Source organism: Phaethon aethereus (genome assembly GCF_964289735.1).
Source record: "Phaethon aethereus genome assembly, chromosome: 1".
NCBI lineage: Eukaryota > Metazoa > Chordata > Aves > Phaethontiformes > Phaethontidae > Phaethon > Phaethon aethereus.
The window spans coordinates 124,825,764-124,846,122 of NC_138575.1; the positions used below are offsets into that span (position 1 = coordinate 124,825,764).

The 20,359-nt window shown below is 38.3% G+C and overlaps 1 protein-coding gene across 5 annotated transcripts in view; it reads left to right on the forward strand.

Moving 5' to 3' along the window:
* The window catches only part of CASK (calcium/calmodulin dependent serine protein kinase), a 226,309-nt gene that overhangs the window by 53,423 nt on the left and 152,527 nt on the right, over window positions 1-20,359 (forward strand). For all 5 annotated transcript variants that reach the window (XM_082009616.1, XM_082009618.1, XM_082009619.1 and 2 more), the window contains exon 2: window positions 4,367-4,479. In XM_082009616.1, coding sequence (XP_081865742.1) covers window positions 4,367-4,479 — 113 coding nt within the window. The remainder of the gene's footprint in view (window positions 1-4,366; window positions 4,480-20,359) is intronic.

Genomic DNA, 20,359 nt, shown 5'->3' on the forward strand with positions numbered 1-20,359 from the left:
TAATGACATACACTAAGTAAAATAATTTAAAGTAGATGATAAAAAAGGCCTTGATGGTCTCAAGTTTTTAGGATTTTATTCTAATTCAAATGTTGTACTCCTTAAGGAGAGAGTAATTAATAATTTATCTTCTTCAAGTTTGTGTCTAGCTGATATAAAATTAACTGCGCTGTGCTAGACAGCAAAGCTAATCACTCAAAAATAGTTTCACTAGGGCTAAGGTTACATCAGGACCTGCCCTGCTTACTTGAAATTTTGGGAGCATGAAAGGGGCTGGTTATGAGGCACCTCTTCACCATTCCTATCCACTTCTTTATGGCCTACAGGTAATCAATAACCTCCTTAATAATGTATTGTAATACTTTGATTTCCCTCTCCAGCAGACAGCAAAAATCAGCATGCATCCCAGCTTCAGTTTAAGAAAATACATTTTTCTTTTTGGTATACATTGCAGGTGGGAATCAGAAGTATTGCAGATGTTGGAATGTGCTGCTGCCAGTGTTGACAAAATATCAGTGAAAAAATCATCTGTCCTTGCTGTTTGTGTATTTTAATGATTCTTATACTTCAGGCTAGTGTAGTCCATTGTGTGCATGCTACCTGCAGTTAAAGATTTTGAAAGCTGGAGGGGAGGTGGGAGGGTGGGTTTGAAACCAGATTTGCGCATCTCAGCATGTATGTCTGGTAAGGGTAGCGCATTACACTGTAATTTTAGTTTGTATGACTGTTACAGGATGAAGTCTTACTATGCAACTTAACTCAGTTCCTCTGTTTTAATAAATAAACAAATAAGTAGTCTGATCTATCTATAACAGTTTTGATGAACTGTATCTAGTGTTAGAGTTGTTCCTTCCTCTGTCTACATCAGCTCTGTATTTTAGATCTGTGTAATTTAAGATGCAAGGTTCGTAAAATGAGCTATAGAAATTGTCGTTTAGGGAGGATGTTTCCCTGGTGGCAGACACAACTGTTGAATAGCTCCTTGTCTCATTTGAGAGATGAAATATCGTAGTCCTTTTCCTGACTGAGTGTGATTTTAGTACTGAGACTGAGGGTAGCCTGAAAGACTTTTGTTACTTAGCTTCCAAATAAGGTTTGAAACTACTGTGTTGGGAAGCACAAATTTTTGTTTTCTGACTCAGATTAGACAGCAGCACTGTGGGATACTATTATAACTTTATTTGTAAAATTGCTGTGTGTCGTTGCAGCTATGAAGAAAAAATAAAAAGCTAATTGCAACCATAATTTATTTCAAAGTTCCTTTCTGTTACTTGGTACATGGAAGCCATGGTGTCTGCTTAATTGATGAAGGCATCTCTCATGAGTGTTTTAGAATTACCTAACTTGAAAATTCAATCCTTTGTTGTGCTGCTATTGTCATGGAATGCATTAATCTAATGTATTGTCATAACACATACTATTTTGAGGTTGTCTGTGGCTTGAATACGAGAGAGCTAGTTTTGAAAAAATTGGAAATCTGAGGCTTGTAAATAGCTGAATATTCAGGTTATGTTTAAAACTTTTTATTTCTATATGAAACTAAATTGGTGTATTTAATAGAATGAGTTCATTGTGGGCATCACTGAACTCTAGTCTTCTGTACTTTACAGCACCCTTGATTTACTTAAGCATCTTTGTCATTCCTCAGTCTAAGTAGAGAAGATTCTGTTTAAACCATAGCTAAGTTTCAATATGGCCAGAAAGGTTGAGGCTGTACGGATATCTCTGGTACCCTCTCTGTTACAGAACTGAATAAAGTGCTTAATTTTTTTGTCCCAGACTTAATATGCAGGAAGCAAATTGCTCAAGTCAGGGTTCTAAAATGTTAATGCGTAATGGAAAGAAAAAAATAAGTCATGGTTACAAGAAAGGTAGAGGTGACCACAAGTCTGATCCCTCTTGAAACTGCAGTTTGTGTGGTCCTTTTTGATTTATGATTCTTCCAACTATCTCTCTTTGGCTGCTCAAAGTATGTACACATATTTAGGTGGATGGGCAAGCTCTCTAGCCCAGACTTGAGGGAACCAGGAAACCTCAAAGTAGCTTCATCAACAGCAAGAAATACTTACATTCATAGGTTTTATGTGAATGAACAGAAATCAGGGGTCTACCTATGAGTAAGGATATGGTCTATCTCTATACTCTAGTGATCTAGCATTCTGTATCAGATTATGTTAAAAGCTTTATTTAATGTCTTCAGAAAGACTTTGTATGAGGGGGAAAAGAACAGAGAGAATGAAAAGAAAAGGAATCATTTTAATGAAATACTTTTAGCTTCTAGAAACTTACTACAATTATGAATGAAAATTAGTATTGCCAATGTTATTCCAAAGCTGTGGTTTAGGTTTTTAAATGTTCTTAAATTACCATAATTTAAATGTGTTTATACTATTTTAAAGCAATTTTACTTTGATAGATGCTAAAAGAGTAAGCAGAGACTTGGGATAAGGTGACGCTGATCTATATAAAATGGGACTTTTCTAGAAAAGATTACTTTTTGAAATGTGGGGGGAGAATTCCAACTAAATAGCTGTAGTCCCTCAGATGCCAAATTAAGTCAGTTGAGGCTTTTGCGTTTACAGATGAAAGTGGATTTCTATGTATTAGAGTCTTAATTGAACATATTTTTTAAAATATCTGTGGTAACCATTGATAGAAGAGCAAACGGAATAATAGTGGGGTATAGATTCAGAGGAGAAAATAGCCATCAGTATGGGGGGTTTCACTGTATGTTAGGAGCAAGTAAAGAGGGAAAAAACCAAGCGTTTTCTTGTATAGTTAGTTCTGCTTGAGCATGTTACTATGTCACATGTATATAGTTGTGCTAATAAATATTTTCCTTGTTTGTGAATTTTTAGATTGTGATTCATTGACTGGTTTTGGTATTCATGTTATGCATCAGAAATGGTCCTATTTCAAGAAAGCTTTGCAAGTATGTTTTTTAAAGAGTACAAAAATTGGATTTTAGCTATAGGAGTACAGGTTTTGTAGCATGATGAATTATGTTCTTTGAATCATCTGGTATGTAAAGAGATACCAAAAGCCAGTTAGAAAGGCTTGTACGTACCCTCAGAGGGACATTTCTCGCCTTCCAGGGAACCTTCTTACTTTGAGAACTGTGTTACTTTGCAACCTCATTGCTCAGAAACTTGTAAACTAACTTCCAGTTCACTGCTTGAATGGAAGAATTTGTCTTTTAAGCTATATTTGAGTATTTATTTACCTCAGCAGGTGAACGTTCACTCAATAGATGAACTTCTGAACAAAGGCTCAATCAGTCCTCAAATTTTCCCTTATGTCTTTTTGAGAAGACTTTAGAATAGACTTCTTTAGAACTATCATGTCAGTCATTAAATAAGTAGCAGTAAAAAAAAGGATTGGTTTACCACAACTATTGAAGTCTTGAAACAATCCTATTCTGTTTTCATAACCTATTAATATTTCATGTTCAAAAGCTTGACCTCCCGTAATTATCTGATTGCATTGTTTGTTGTTAACTTTGGATGGAAGATTCCATATTTTAAGCCGAGATGCCAAGAGTTTTAAATCATCTACTAAAAGAAGCTTCCAAAAATACGACTTGGTAGTGATAGTTTTTAAAAGGATGCCATTGTTCTAACTTGTGTTTTGGCAAATGTAATTTCATTTTTTAAAAATAACTAACTTTTTATTAGTTGAGTGCAATGCTAACATCTGTTTGAACTAATTTGAATGAATCTTTTTATCTGTAACTTTTTGGGAGGGTTCTTTAAGTGCCATAGATGAGAGAAAATTATAAGCTTTTGTGGAATTTTGAAGTACTTCAGTGGAGGTTGTTTATATCTAGTGATGTCAAATAAGCCCAAAATAAACCTAGTTTGTGTAAAACAAACAAACAAAACCAAACAGCATGACTTAACAATTCTGTTACTCTTATCATTGTTTTGAAGGAATAGCCTTTCAGTCATTTCAAACAGTAATTTCTAAACTCTAGCTTAGGACTGAAAGCAAGAATGTGTCTCTTGCCTCTGGGGTTTTTTTTCCCCTGTTTGAATTATGCATCAAAATAAAGTCCACTTAAAATTTAATAATAATGTTAGTATATTACACAATGGTTCTAAGAGTATAGCCTTTTTGAAGTGGCAGGGTAAGAGAATATGTCTTTAATAGAGGAAAATAGAAAACTCATTTGGTGTGTTTTACACTAGTCTGTATTTAAAATTATTAATTTTACATCGAATCAGCAGCAAGGACGAGAGGTATAAGCTTCTGTGTAAATACTACACTTGAATGTTGGAATCTAAACTTTGCTTAGAAATAGCGGAATTGTAGCTGAACGCATGAAAGAATGGGCTATTTATTGCTGTTTTCTGTCTGTGTGTTTCAGGGGTCCATTCAGTGTTGTGCGGCGATGTATCAACAGGGAAACAGGGCAACAGTTTGCTGTGAAGATTGTCGATGTAGCAAAATTTACTTCAAGTCCTGGATTAAGCACAGAAGGTAAGAATGAACAACTAAGCAAATCCTAAGCAGACAGGGGGTTTTGTTTCTCAAGGTTTTCTGTGTCTGCTTGCTTTACAAGATCCTTTCTGGCTTATATTTTGTAGACATTTTAAAGCAAGGTCTTACATTGATTTAACTTAGTGTATGCCTTTCTAATCTTTAGTAGTTCCTATGGCTATTCAGTTGTGATGATACATATGAGAAAGAATAGTAGGTCTCTACTAACTCTAAGCCATTGCTATTTCTGTTTATATTTTTTTTCTTAAAGTTAATTTCTTGAAGTAAAAAATTAATTCAGAATCAAAAAAACATACAAAGGAAGTAAAGTAAGAACACATCAGTTGTTTTTTTTTACTGGTCTCAGTTTTTGTTTTTACTGGTCTAGATTTAGCAAGTAATTTGCTATAAAACGGGTGAAAACTTGTGATTAAAGTGTGCGAAATTATATAAAGAACTGTATACATTTTTCATATAGTCAGGATTTTAAAACAATGCTGCAGAACTGCTACAGTATAAATAAAAGGCTGTAACTCTTAGCATTTCCTATTTTAGGGTAAAACAACATGTCTTTTCTAAGTTGAATATGTAACTCATGTGTGCATAAAAGTGCTTATTTTACACTCTGTGAAAACGAGCATGGTAGCTGGATGACAATCACTGTGTACTCCATGTCCAGTATATTTTTGCTGGAGATCATATTCTTTTGTACAGTCATGTTTTTTGGGAATTCCACTTGTGCTATCTAAGTCGCTATGAACCCAAGTTCAACAGCAAAAAGGGTCAATGACTTTTTTTTGTAATTAAAATAAACAGTGTTAAGCCTTAGTGGGTAGTTTGATTGACAACGTGAATCTCAGATCTTCAGACTTTACCAAGGATTTTCATTTACATCTGATAATGTCATTGCTAGGTTCTTTTTCCTAGCCCTCCAACAAAATATAAGCCACGCTTTCGATAATATTCAGATTGTTATATAGCCGCTTTATGGTTTTAGCAGATTATACCTAAACCATCACATTTTGAGCTAGTGTATTTTTGCTACAATGATTTGGTATCTTCTAAAGAAGTTCTGTCTGTATTCTGGTCTTTCTCTGAGCCTCATCTTTAACTACTGATGCTAGGACACATTTCCATCTTTAGTGATGTACTGCTTTCCTTACTCCATGATAGTAAAATTCAGCCTTTTGGGGCCATGAAGGAATAATTGCTGAAAGGGAGAAATAGTAGACAAAGGAGTAGGGTCTCATCAGGAGGCAAGGAGAAGCCAACAGGAATTATATGTTCACGTGAAAAAATGAAGGATAGCTGTTGATGGTTTACATTTGCTACCTGTAAAGAAAAGGCTTGGGAGTATACTAAGAAATTTTGGTGGGGTTTTTTTTCCACTTGTGTTATATTTTGTATTTTCTCTGTGGTTTGGAGGGTTGGGGATGGGAAATGGTCTGTGTTTGGGGGGTTTTATTGGGTTAGTTGGTGTTTTGGTTGGTTTGTTTCTTTTGTGGATCTGTCCTCTATCCAGATTTTAGGTTGGTTTTTTTTAAAGATATTTTTTTTTTTTAGTTTGTCATATTTCTGATACATGCTTCCTAAAATACATTGGTGGGGAGCCATGATGGTGGTACTTGCAATAAAATAAGTATTACATAACTTACCTGGGAGAAAGCTGTATTTGTAAATTGTCTTAACATGTAAACTGGAATGGAATGGTAAGATTAATCCTTAGAACATTCTTTACCTCAAAGTTTTGCCCTCTGCAAGACTATTTTGGTCTTGAAGGTTATCTTTGTACAACTTTCCACCTCCAGTCTTTCTCTGAGGCACAGGAGTGAGTGAACAGGACATTCTGCACACGAGGGAGCTTGTGACAATTCCTTCCGTTAATTTCATATACATGTAGAGTGCTGAGAGGCCCAATATGACTCCATGCTTATTATATTTTAAAAGTCTCTATTCTTGAGTGCTTTCACGTAAGTACCCATGTGAGATGAACTGTGTTTATGTGTAAGAACTTCATCTTTCCATTTGTCAGCAGTGTACTCTTGTGGCAAAGGCAGCCAACTGCATAGTAGACTGTTGCAAAAGTGTAGCCAGCAAGTCAAAGGAAGTGATTATTCTCTTTATTCATGCCTTGTGAGACCACGTCTGGAGCACTGTATGCAGTCTTGGTTTCCCCAGTACAAGAAAAACAATAATTTACTGGCATAAGTCAAATAGAGATGGCCTGAGAGAACTGGGTCTGTCTAGTCTTAAGAAGAGAAGCCAAGGTGAAATTTAGTGCTGTTTTCAACTACTTAATGGAAGGGTATAGAGCAGATGGAGCCAAACTCTTCATATAGGCACACAGGGAAAAGACAAGAAGCCATGCGGACAAGTTGCAATGTGGAAAATTCCAATTAGAGGAAAGGAAAACAAAAAATCACCCTGTGAGTGGTAAAACTTTGCCAGAGGTTGCACAGAGAGATTGTGGAGAGCACACTTAGAGATACTTAGAACTGGGCTACATGAGGCCCAGTTGCCTGATCTACTTTGAGCAAGAGTTTGGAGTAGGTCAGCTCCAGAAGTTCTTTCCAACCTACTTGATTCTGTGGTTCTGTGGTACTAATATCAACAATCTACATGTTATCTGTAGGCCAATATAGCTTTAATACTGTCTAGGGAAAAATTTATACTTAACAGTACTGTGCTTAAAAAAGAGTTAATTTAAACCTGGTTTTGATACAATGTTGCAATTGTAAAAGTATTACTTTAACAATTTCATATAATGTTTCAATTTGTTTAACTTGAGGAGCTTGAACATGGATACCTTCTTTTAAAAGAAAGACTATTTGCTAAGATAAACAATTCATAACAAAAAAGTTATACTGGTGTCTTACACTAATGGTATCTGCCTTAGCACAGTAATAAAAGCAATCAAGCTTTGAAAAACCGATGCTTCTTTAGGCTAATCTATGTTTATCAATTGGTACTATCATGAGCATTTGTGCTATATGATAGACAAGCCACTAGCTTGTGAGGCAAATTTTTATCTAGCATAGCATTCTTTCTATAGGGCTGCTCAATACATGTGGTGTGTATAGACACAGACATCTCTAGTGATTTTTGTCTGTGTGCATCTCTGCAGTGGTTCGGTAACAGGAAAAAAAAATTAATGCTATGTAACAATGTCTGACAGCTAACAAAACTAATTTAGGCTAAATTCTATTGGATTTAAGTATTAGTATTCATGGTCTTGCATACTGTGAGTCATCAATCTCTGTAGTGTTGTAATTCAACCATATTAATGAAGTATATTGACACCTTGTCACTGTTTAAGTGGCCACATGACCTACTGGATTAATGCCGGCTATTTCACATGATGACAGATTCTACTACAGCTCACTATGCTTTCATATCTCAGAGATTAAAAAAATTCAAAATATATGTAAGAAAATGCAAAGTTCGAATATTTTTAGATATAACAGATACCATTTTGTACAGTTCAGTTAGAGGATTCTTGTGGAAGAGTACTTGATGCTCTCAGAAACTAGTTTACTCATTAAGGTCTAATAAAAAAATCACTGTAAATAAACTTACTTTCAAAGACAACTCTTAGTTGCTATACTCAGAACTTTTGGTACAGAAAAGTGTAAAAAGCATTTTCCTTATTTCTGAATTTGTTACAGCTCACACCATACTTACCTTTTCCTATCCATTTCTTCTGCTGCTCTCTTCACATCCCATGTGGGTTTTTTTTCCTTTTATTTTGCTTTACGTGGCTTGCATATCTTGCTTTTAGGCAGCTGTTCTAACACCATATATCTGTATGTGCAAACACTATTTTTCGAGAAGAGAATGGTGATTGGTTCCTTACTACTTAGTAAAAACCAATATACGTTATTGGTCTGCCTCTTCTTAACGTCAAATTGCTCTCTTGTAACATGCTGAGTGTTTTTAAAGCTATTTAAAGGGCAGTGCCCCATTCTTACAGTGCATGTCTTTTTGAAGTTGCTTTTCAAGATTAAATTCATCATATATTGGATTCAGTTAGCTGTAATTCATTTTGATAGAAATGTCCTCACAAAGCAATTACCATTACTTCCACAACCGTCTAATAGGCTAGACCTTATTTATTAGGCTGATACATGCATCTGTACAGGTTTGTATGCATGCAAGCCACTGTGAAGCTGAATAGATGAGCTGATAAGGAAGGATGTTTCCTTTAGATCCCAAACTGGTTCTACTGGAAGCGAGCTGTGAAGACAGGCTCTGCAAAATGTTCTGGTTGTGACAAAGGGCAAAACTGTAACCGAGAAAGAAGTGTTTTGGATACAGTTCTTGGACTATTTCTAGCACTGAGAGGGGAAGGATAATTGAATCACAACTGGTATTGCTATGGATTCATCCATTTTAGGACAAGAATTACAAAATTATTTCGGGAGGCGGGTTGGGGGGTGGGTAAGTGAAAGTTGACATCTGTTTGGTTTTTTGCTACAAAGGGCCTACAGATCTTTTCCCTGATACATTTTCACATTGTGAGTGATTTTCTTGCAGTTGAGAACTTACTCTTGTTCTGGTTATTTCCTTAAATATTTTACACTTGTGGTTCTTTTTTTTTAATTTTTTTACTTAGACTTGCATTTTTTTAAAATCACTTTGTCAGTAAGTTCATTTGAAAGACTTTGTTTAATTCTGAATAAAGATGCACGACGGAGTATCTTAACCTTTTGATATTGGAAGGCTGTGGTGAATCAAGAGTTATTTTTTGCAAAAGTATCTGTGTGTAAGATTCTGCACCTCCCTCCCTGTTTCTTTTTAAAGGGTTTAAGCAAAAATGCAGTTTCAGTGTTGAGCTCAAGTCTTTTGAGTAAAAAATATTACAGATCTGTATGTCATCAAATTTTATGATACTATACCATATGTAGACTGGATTTGAAGACAGAGCAAGTGACACTCTGCCTTTGATTTGGAAACACCAACTTAGCTGGAATTTCTGGTAGGTGTTAGTTCTGTGTTATACCATATTTCACAGATCAAGCAAAGTTACTTCCTTATGTGTGGCATTATTAGGCCTACACCTGAGCTATTGTGTCCAGTTTGGAGCTTCACAATTTGCAGGATGCTAAAGAACTGGAAAGGTCCCAGTAAAGGACTATCAAGATAGTCAGGACCTTACAGCACACAATGGGCAAAGAGTGGTTGAGGGAGCTGGGTTTGTTTAGGCTGGTGAAGAGGAGGCTAAGAGGGTGATGTAAGCGCTAGCTTCCTGTCATGGAATTTATGTTGCTGGTCTTTTAAATACCATTATAGTTTCTGTGTATGCTGTACCAATAATAAAGCAGGTTGGAGTAAAAAGGTAGGAAACAATTGAATTTTCCATGTAGCTATGGTAATACAAAATCAAGTATAAACAGAATGCTTTTTAGGAAAATAAAAACAAAAGGTGTCAAGGTCATGATGAAAGGGACCTGTACTAGAGTTTGTGCATATCAACAGGACTTGAAAACTGATGCTTAAAACCAGTTCTGATGTTTGTCATTTCAAGAGTCTTACTTTTCTAGGGAATGTGTAGTACCTAGCTTAGTTCTTCTACTTCTTTCATACAGGTATAGAACTGTTCCTGGATTTAATATAGTACTGAACACACAATGGCTTTTGAGTAGCGCACCTCTTCTTCTCCCCACCTTTTTTTAATCTTTACTACTATGAAGTATATTTGACCGTCATTTTAATAATTATTCATTCTAAGAATAATACATTAGAGTATTAATTAAAAACTGCTGTATCTTGAAATTCTTAGAACACATATAATAATGAAATAATTTTGTAATTAGTACTGAACAGAATTTATACAGCAGATAATCTATAAATAAACTACTATTTTTGTTATATTATTGAGTATGCAGTTGACCTGGATTTTTTAAAAAGTAATCGTAATTGATTGAAAAGTGCTTCTGAGGTAACATTGCTATAATCTTTTCCCACACTTTACATCCCACTTCCATATATGTGGAACAAGAAAATATGTTCACATATGTGCACAAGAAAATAAGACCTATGCAAACAAATCTTGTTATGAAAAGTTTCTGTGAACGTTTCATAAAACCCTTTTTTTTCAAATTGTCATTTAAGTCAGTGGAAGTCAGTGAATATGGTTTGTCACTTAAAAATTAGTTCCTCTTTGTACATATAAAATAGGGCTTAATGACCATTTGATTAAAATCTTTACTGAAATCATGGAATCACAGAATCGGTTAGGTTGGAAAAGACCTTTAAGATCATTAAGTCCAACCATTAACCCATCTCTGCCAAAGTCCACCACTAAACCATGTCCTTAAGCACCACATCTACATGTCTTTTCAATACCTCCATGGACGGTGACTCAACCACTTCCCTGGGCAGCCTGTTCCAATGCTTGACAACACTTTTGGTGAGGAACTTTTTCCTAATATCCTATCTAAAACTCCTCTGGTACAACTTGAGGCCATTTCCTTTTGTCCTATCACTTTTTACTTGGGAGAAGAGACCGACACCCACCTTGCTACAACCTCTTTTTAGGTAATTGTAGAGAGCGTCAAGTTCTCCCCTGAGCCTCCTTTTTCCCAGGCTAAACAATCTCAGTTCCCTCAGCCACTCCCCACAAGACTTGTGCTCTAGACCCTTCACCAGCTTTGTTGCCCTTCTTTGGACATGCTCAAGCACGACAATGTCTGTCTTGTAGTGAGGGGCCCAAAACTGAACACAGTATTCGAGGTGCGGCCTCACCAGTGCTGAGTACAGGGGCACAATCACTTCCCTACTCCTCCTGGTCACACTATTTCTGATACAAGCCAGGATTCTACCAGCCTTCTTGGCCACCTGGGCACACTGTTGGCTCATATTCAGCCAGCTGTCAACGAGCACCTCCAGGTCCTTTTCCACTGGGCAGCTTTCCAGCCACTCTTCCCCAATCCTGTAGCATTGAATGGGGTTGTTGTGACCGAAGTGCAGGACCCAGCATTTGGCCTTGTTGAACCTCATACAGTTGGCCTTGGCCCATAGATCCATCCTGTCCAGATCCTTGCTTCACCGTGCTTGTGTTCACAGATGCTATTAAACTGTCTTTATCTCCAACCGTGAGTTTTCTCACTTTTACTCTTCCGATTCTCTCCCCTGTCCCACCACGGGAGAGTGAGCAAGTGGCTGTGTGGTGCTTAATTGCTGGCTGGGGTTCAACCATGACACTGCATAACCTCATGACATCTTTGTAGTCCTCGTGAGTTGCCTGGACCTTCTTCCACAAGTCATAAACTCTCCTCTTTTTTCCCTGAGTTCCAGCCAAAGCTCTCTGTTCAGCCAGGCCAGTGGCTTTCCTGCTAGCTCATCTTTTGGCACATGGGGACAGCCCGCTCCTGAGCCTTTAAGATTTTCTTCTTGAAGAACATCTAGCCTTCCTAGACTCCTTTGCCCTCAGGACTGCCTCCCAAGGGACTCTGTCAACCGGTCTCCTAAACAGAACAAAGTCTGCCCTCTAAAAGTCCAAGGTAGCAGTTCTGCTGACCCCCCTCCTTACTTCTCCACGTATTGTTAAATATGTGAATCTTGTTGGGTAATACCTAATATCAGACCATTTTTCCAAAGAAATGCACATAATTTATGCACATCTTAGTCACCTGAAGTCATGAAGGATATTTACTAATTGAGTAAAACTTCTGTACAGACTTGTACTTATGCATCATTTCTGCATAATCTGGACAAAAACTGTTTGGTCCTTTAAATCTGTTGTTTGAATCCCATCTGTACTTGGGAGCTCACAAGCATTTAGAGTGCAAATTTCACTGAAAATTAAACTTGAAAATATTTTAAAATCTTAACAGAATTTTTGAATTTAGGAAAAACATTTTCAGATGGTGCTTGTGGTTCAGCATAAATCACAGAACCCCAAAGGTAAGCTGCCATTGATACTATTTATTCCAAGCAGACTAGCAAAATTATGTTTGCCAGGTAATTGGGACATGCTGTGGTGTACGGAATACCTGTCATTGAAATGTCCATCCCAGTCAGCTACAGTTGCATCCTCAGTCACTCACTCTGAACTTGGTACAGTTTTCCAAACCATATCTCCCAAACTGTAATAAGAAAGATTGTAGTTTAGCAGAGTTCTAAAAAGCCTTCTATACTCACAGTTTCTCCCCAGAAAAACAAAAAGGAAAATAAAATATCACAGATGTACTTCACTATTATTAAAAAATAGTCTTTAAAATCTCATACGATTTCAAACTTGTCTGTCCCTTTACTAAATACTTAGTTGCAATGCATATGGTATTTTAAGAGAATGATGACTTATGTGCTTACATTTGGTAATTAAATATGTGAAGCATTCAGTAAAGGAGATATCTAAGAACTGTTTGCTTTGTGTCAATCGGAAACAAGCCTGAAGCACCAAAGAGGATAATGTATTGTTAAAGTGTTCATTGCCTCTAAGTGTATTTACATAGATGTGGGCCCATTCCAGCATGGCCCAGAAGTGCTGATGGAGCTGAGAGATATCTTTGTGAGGGCACTCTGGATAATGTTTGAATGATCGTGGTGATTGGGAGATGTGCCTACAGACTGGAGGAGAGCAAATGTCACTCCTATCTTCAGGAAAGGCAAGAAGGAGGACCCAGGGAACTACAGGTCAGTCAGCTTCACCTCCATCCCTGGGAAGGTGATGGAGCAACTAATCCTGGAAAACATTCCCAGGCACGTGAAGAAAGTCATGAGTAGTAGTCAGTATGGATTCACCAAGAGGCACTCAGGCTTGACCAAGATAAGAAACTTCCAAGATGAAACAACTGGCCTGGTAGATGAAGGAGAGGAAGGAATTTTGTCTACCTAGATGTGACAGGAATACGGGCTGGCTGAATAGACAGTGAGGTGGATTGAAAACAGGCTGAACAGCTGGGCCTAGAGGGTACTCATCAGTGGCACAAAGACTAGTTGGAGACCAGTAACTACTGTTGTACGCCAGTGGTCAATATTGGGTCCAGTCATCTTCAACATCTTCATTAATGATCTGGGCAATGGGACAGAGTGTACCCTCAGCAAAGTTGCAGATGACACCAAACTGGGAGGAGTGGCTGAGAGACGCAGAGGGTCATGGTGCCATCCAGAGGGACCTCGACAGGCTGGAGAAACGGGCTGACAGGCACCTCATGAAGTTCAACAATGGGAAGTGTGCAGTATCCTGCAGGTGAGGAGGAACAACCCCATGCACCAGTACATGCCGGGGCTGCCCAGCTGGAAAGCATCCTTGCCGAAAAGGCCCTGTAGCGGTCCTGGTGGACACCTAGTTGAACATGAGCCAGCAGCATGCCCTTGCCGCGAAAGAAGGGCTAATGGTATCCTGGGCTGCCTTAGGAGGAGTGTTACCAGCAGGTGGAGGGAGGTGATCCTTCCCCTCTACTCAGCACTGGTGAGGCCACCCCTGGAGTGCTGTGTCCAGTTCTGGGCTCCCCAGTACAAGAGAGACATGGAGCTACTGGAGAGTGTCCAGCAAAGGGCAGCCATTAAGATGATGAAGGGACTGGAGCATCTGTCTTGTGAGGAAAAGCTAAGAGCTGGGACTGCTCAGCCAGAGCGGGGAAGGCTCAAGTGGGATCTCATCAGTAAGTACACATACCTGATGGGAGGGTGCAAAGAAAATGGAGCCAGGCTCTTCTCAGTGGTGCGCACTGACAGGACCAGGGGCGATGGGCACAAACTCAAGCACAGGAGGCTCCGTCTGTGAAATAGATGAAAAGGAAATACTTTTTCACTGTGAGGGTTATTGAGCACTGGCACGGGTTGCCCAGAGAGGTTTTGAAGTATCCATCCTTGGAGATACTCAGAAGCCCATCAGGACACGGTCCTGGACAATGTGCTTTATGTGGCCTTGCTTGAGCAGGGGTGTTAGACCAGATGACCTCCAGAGGTTCCTTCCAACCTCAACCATTCTGTGATTGTACAAATGCAGCTTCATATCTTCTGTGATGGGTGGATGATTCTCCTGTGATGGGCCTAGAAGCAGCTGAACAGGGTATTATTTCGGCTCCCTCCTGCCCCACACACCATTGCCTCTCTGTGCTTCTTTGTGGGGTGTGCAGATGAGGTTTTATCACGTAATTTAACAAAGTTTTTCTTCTCTAAAACACTAGTTTAATTATAGCTACATTCTTGCTTAAGAAAGCAAACTGTTTGAGAAAGAGATTGAGAAACGCAAGTTTGTTTGAAAAAGATATCTAGGTTGGTGGGGGAGGCAAGGATATTCCTGCTTCAGTGTTTCTAAAGTAATAAGCAATGCCTGGAGCTTTTACCATTACAATAAACCAAATGAAAAAGGTGTGTTTCTTCACCCTCTTTACAAAACAAAGTCATAATTAAATTTATGCTTAGAAATCTGGAAATATGCTTTTAAAAAGATTTCTTTTGAGAATGCTCTCAAGTCTTCATTCTTAAACACTGTTGTCTCTAATCTCTTTACAAAATGCACGAGGTATGTCCAACTTCTGTTCTGAAGTATGAAAACACTTTCCAAAATACTTCTGTCTTGGTACACAGTCTGTACTCGTCTAATGAATCATGATTCTTGCCAGTAGTCCAGAAATAGGCTTCTAACTGTGTTTGCCATAATTCAGGCCGGTTACAAACATAGGGAAGATAATAAGCATCAGCTGTATTTTCAAATATTTTCTGTTTGTATGTGAGCATGTATTCTGTTCTGGTTTGTGCAATCAACAAAACTCAAGTTTAATTGCAGCTGAGCTGCAATTTCTGTTAATTCATTGATCCAAAGAGAACCTTCATTCACTCATAAATGCTGGGTTTTGTTGTTTTGTGAATCTAAAAATATATGTCACTGTGATATGATAAATAAATAATGATCTCTGTGCAATATCACTCTTCTGGAACTACTTTTCATGTTAAAATGACAAACCTGATCATCATGGAAACGTTCATTCTAACATCTGAATCAGCAAATATTTATGACTTATACATTAAGTATATAGAAGCTGAGAGATCTCCATAGTATGTCATTACGTGAGAGGATGGAAAGACTTTGAGAAGTTGTCAGTATGTCAGTTGCTTGTGAGAATTAAATACTTCAGGTCACATTAGCACACAGATGCAAAGGTATCTGCTTTTCATGAGTGTAAGTCAATTGTGTTTAGTCCAGTTGTAAACACTGCCAAATGATGGCTGTGTTTTCCAGGATAAGAGCTGCTTCAGTGAAAAAAAAAAAAAAAATCTTGTAATCTTTTTGAGTAAAGAAAATCTTTGGAGAAGAGGGAAAAAAATGCTAAGAGAAACAATGACGTCCAACTGATGTGAAGGCAGATGGCAATATTTATTATTTGGCAGCTATCTTGTGAAACAGTTTAAACAAAAGATCTTGGCTAACAGAGAGAGTAGAATATTGGAGATTTTTAGCATCTCAGTGAAGAGAAGCATTTTGATTTAAATAAATCAAAGACCTGGAGGTCCTGAGGAGACTTATGAACTTGATTCTCTTTCTTAAAGACTTTCTACATTTTATCTGCTATTCTAGTTTTACAATGTCAGATATTGTTGTCTTCCAGTATGTTAATTATTTTAATAGAATGAAAGAAGTTAGGTACAAAGAGTAAGTGATTGTCTGCACAGTTAAACTTAAGATAAAAATCCACTTAAAAAAACTTGAACAAGCATACATTATATGAATTCAATTTTATCTTTAACTTTAATACTGCATTGAATTTCTTCCTAATTCTACATTTTAAACTATTACATGTATAACCAGTAACTTTAAGAATTGACTGAGACAACTGTCATTCTCCCCACTGCAGAGTAATGCAATGCTAGGTGTATGGTTTTAAAACACTTTGATCACTTAACTACCTAGAAGATAGAAGGATGAGAATATTGTATCTAACCAAGTCCTGCAAGATACTTGCATTTTATTAGGATTATAGCCTAGCAACTTTTGGTTTCCTAACTGCCAAAGGCTTTAGGGGACAGGCTTGTTTAGCTCTGTGTATTACTGCAGTCTGAGCACTCTGAAACAGTACTTAGTGGCACGGCATTTTCCAGTTACAAGTCATTTATTTTAATGAAAACACTTATCATGGACACCTGGATAGCCTACTCATGCTGAATGTATTGTATGATTTCCTAATATGAATCCAACCAACAAATATACACAGGGACACTAAGTAAATTGGCAACGTAAATAAAAATACTGTGAACTGTAGTTGGTTTACTTAAAATCTATGACGGATATTTTTCTTGGAGGTTGTTTTTTAAGATCACTTAATACATGAGTAAGACTTACAGTGTGTCTCTTGGTTGGTGGAGGGGATTCTTCTATGTATTTATTTTTGCCTAAAATAGTGGTGAAATTCTTTCTTTTTTTGAAGTTGCTGTAGAAGAAAAAGCCCAATTGCAAATGAGACTGGTGCTAAAAAGTAATATTTCATTGTTTCAGAATGCCTTAGCATTAGTCACTTAGATGAGGATTTATTTTTAATACTTCATGGAACTGAGAAATTACTTTAAAGGTATATTCCAAGTTCCACAGAAAGTTAACAGCAGAGTCAGCGATATGAAACCCAGACTTTGTGATTTCCTCTGGTTTCCCGGAAGACTAACTAAGGAAAGTTAGGTTAAAAAAACATATTGTTTGATCTACTGTGACAGAACCAGTTATTGTAGGTTTCTTAATATCTGTAATTTTTAATATTGCTTGTGTTACAGTGATAATTAACAATTGCAGGTGAAAATATTGCCTTAGTTTATTGCATCATAAATAGTGAAAATGGCTTATGAAGTACTACTTTGCCTGAGTAAGGTAGATTTCTTTCCTTTGCCAAATCAAATAAGTATTTGAATCCAGGTTGCCACCACATAAATGTTTATTACAATATATAATCAGTGTTTTCAGGTCTGTACAGGTTATTATCACTGTTTTCTCTTTTGTCCTTGTAGTTCTCTTTGAAAAGCTGTGCCAAACTGGAGCCTATGTTTCCAGCACAGGGCTGGACAAGTGGGCTTGATGTGTTTGGAAAGAAGCTTTTCATCTGTGATGCAGTTTTACAAGAACCTATGTTCATCTTGTGCTGCAGTGATAGGGCACCTACCATCTCTGTCTCTCAAAAGCTTATCTGTTTGAGGGGAAAACCAATAAAGAAACCAGTATGCCCTGGAAATGTGGAATGCTAACATCTAGGATTATTAGATGCCACTTAGCATCTGTACAGTGTGTGGGTGAGTCTTACTGCTTTGTGTCTCCTCCCCTTCCCCCCTCAATAAGACCGGCTGAGCCCATTTAACAGCTTCTGGCTGCTGAAGGAGGGGGAAAGCCCCATTTCCTCAACTCAGGTTCCTTACTATGCAGTCCTGTTGCTTCATTTGCTACTTTATTCACCTTTGGACTGATTTATTTTAACTCAAGTTGGGGAAGAAATGTGAACAGAAGTCTTGCACCCCAAGTCTCATAGTCTTTACTTTCTTGTTGATTGTCTTGCTTCCTTTTTTAAATCCACCTTATTTAGAAATCTGTTAGGCTTAAAGAATTACCTTGGTAAGGGGAAAGCATAAGCAAGCATAGTTTGAATTTATTCATCTGGGGAATTTTTATACTGTCTTTAGAGGAAAAATTTTCTGTGTATTGTGTGTTAGTCTAGAATCTGAGAGGATAACCTGGTGTGGGATGCGAGGTTCACTTCTAACAGCTACCAGTGACTCTGTTTAACACATGAGTGCAAGCTGGGATTTCAGTAGGAAATGTAGGAGCATGTCTTCTGAATAGCTGCGGTTGCTACCTCAATTCCTTCCTATATGGCTGATAGGCATTGTTTTTTTCTTTTTGCCTTAAATAACAAGCAAGCAGGCTAGTTGGAGAAAGTGCATGCACTAAGTAAATTAACAAGGGGGTGAGAGGAAGCCTCAAATCTTATCAGAGCTGCTGTCATTGTCTGTGCTACTGTCCATCTGTTAGGTCTGGTCAGCAAGAAAATATCAATTAAGGATTTGACGATATGCATTCTGTTCTAGAAATTGTCTGGGCTACCAGATAATTTTTCCCCGCAATCTCCTATTTTCAGTCATGTTGTTTTGTTTGTGAGTGTGGAGCTGTCTATATGATTGGCCCTTCTTAAGGGCACTGCCTGGTTTACTGAAGGCACACATTCAGTTGGGATTTACTGCTTTTGTGTCACCATCCTCTCCCTCCTCATCACATGTCCAAAGGAAGAGTTTACTAATTTGGGGGGGGGGGGGGGGGGGGCGGCACGGAATTTCAATCAACTTAATTTATTGTCAGTTAACAAACTTTTAATTATTGATTCTGGTAGTGAAACAAACACAGATACTTAGACAAAACATCCCTTGCCTGCCCCTTTCCTGGTTTCCATTCCCCTGGCCACAGGTAGCATTCAGTCCCTCCGGAGAGGCAGTGGGCAGATGGGAGATGGGGTCAGTGCAGGCAGGTCCCTGGAGTGGTAGCAGCCTTGCTGGAGCCGTACCTCTCGGTTCTGCTCCAGTGGCTGCTCAGCTCCAGCCCCTGCTTGCTTCTTCTGCCTCAGCCTGCTCCTTTTTTCTTCTGACTCCTCACTCCTCCCACTCTGGCCTTGTTTGTTTTATTTTCTCTTGTTTTTTTGGTGCTTACTGCCCTCTCTTAACCATGTTTTCACAGAGAATCTATGAAGTCTTCTGGTTCAGAGGTGCCACACATGTGGCTGACGGGGCGCAGCTGTGTCCTGTGGTGGGTCCGTTGCAGAGCTGGCTGTCTCTGGTGTGGAGCAGCCCCTCAAGGGCACCCCTGCAGCCCCTTGCTACCAACACCTCACCGGTTATGCCTAAAACACACTTCCCTCTGTAGAGTATAGTGTGTAACAACTTTTGAGGAATTACGGGCTGTACTCACTAACAGTCAAAGCTATTCCCAGCTTCAGGGCATGGTAATCTGAGTTGCAAATGCCGGTCTGAGGACTGAGGGCACATATGTGTACCAAGATGTGCAACAATCTTTGGAAAAAATAATCTTTTAATATTGGGGGGTGGTGGTGTTAAATAATTTACATTTTTAAAACTTTTTGGGTTTGGGTCTTCCATGTAGTGCCAACTACCGCAAAAAATTGGTTTCTTCAGTGATGTAAAAACTGATGGGGAACGATAGTTTATAAAATTGCATATCTTCTGTATTAGTATTTAGAAATGTTACATTGTAGAACAGAGCTTTAGCACTGGTCATGCTGTGGTGACAGTTTTGTTGCTGATCGGAGGGCAGGTTCATATCCTGAATCAAATCTGTACCCTCATGTGACGTTGTAGTAACTTGATTTCCCCTTCCTGTCAACACTGTTCTTCACTGTCACCTTTGCCTCTTGCAACCTGATTGCTGAATTTGCCCAAGAGAAGTTCTTCTTCCTCTGAAGTGAAGAACATCATGTCAGATGAAGAGGATTCTGCTACCCCTCGTTTTTGTGAAATTTTGTTTACTCTTCCTGGTAACAAGCCTTGGACCTTCAGTTCCTGTACATGCTTTGTTGGCTGTGTTCATGATCCAGTGGCCCAAAAAAAGAAAAGAATACAATTGGTCTAATTCTGAGGTTACATGTAAAGAGTAGGAACTGCTACACTTGAGGGCACTGGCTTTCTGATGGGGAAGGTAAGAATTCCTTATGTCGCCAAGTGGACTAGATTCTGGCTTAGTATTTCCACAGATTCAACTTTCTACTGCAGTTGTCTGTGGCTGTGAGAGCGTAAAGAATCTTGTTTCTTTCATAGTTGGATGGAGTCTGTCTGGCAGTAATTTTTGTTACATGTTAACAGGAAGTTAATTGGTGTTCACTTAGACATTGGCATCTAGCAAAAGTTGAACCTATTGACGAAGGACCCAATTCCCAACAGAGTTTTAAGCACT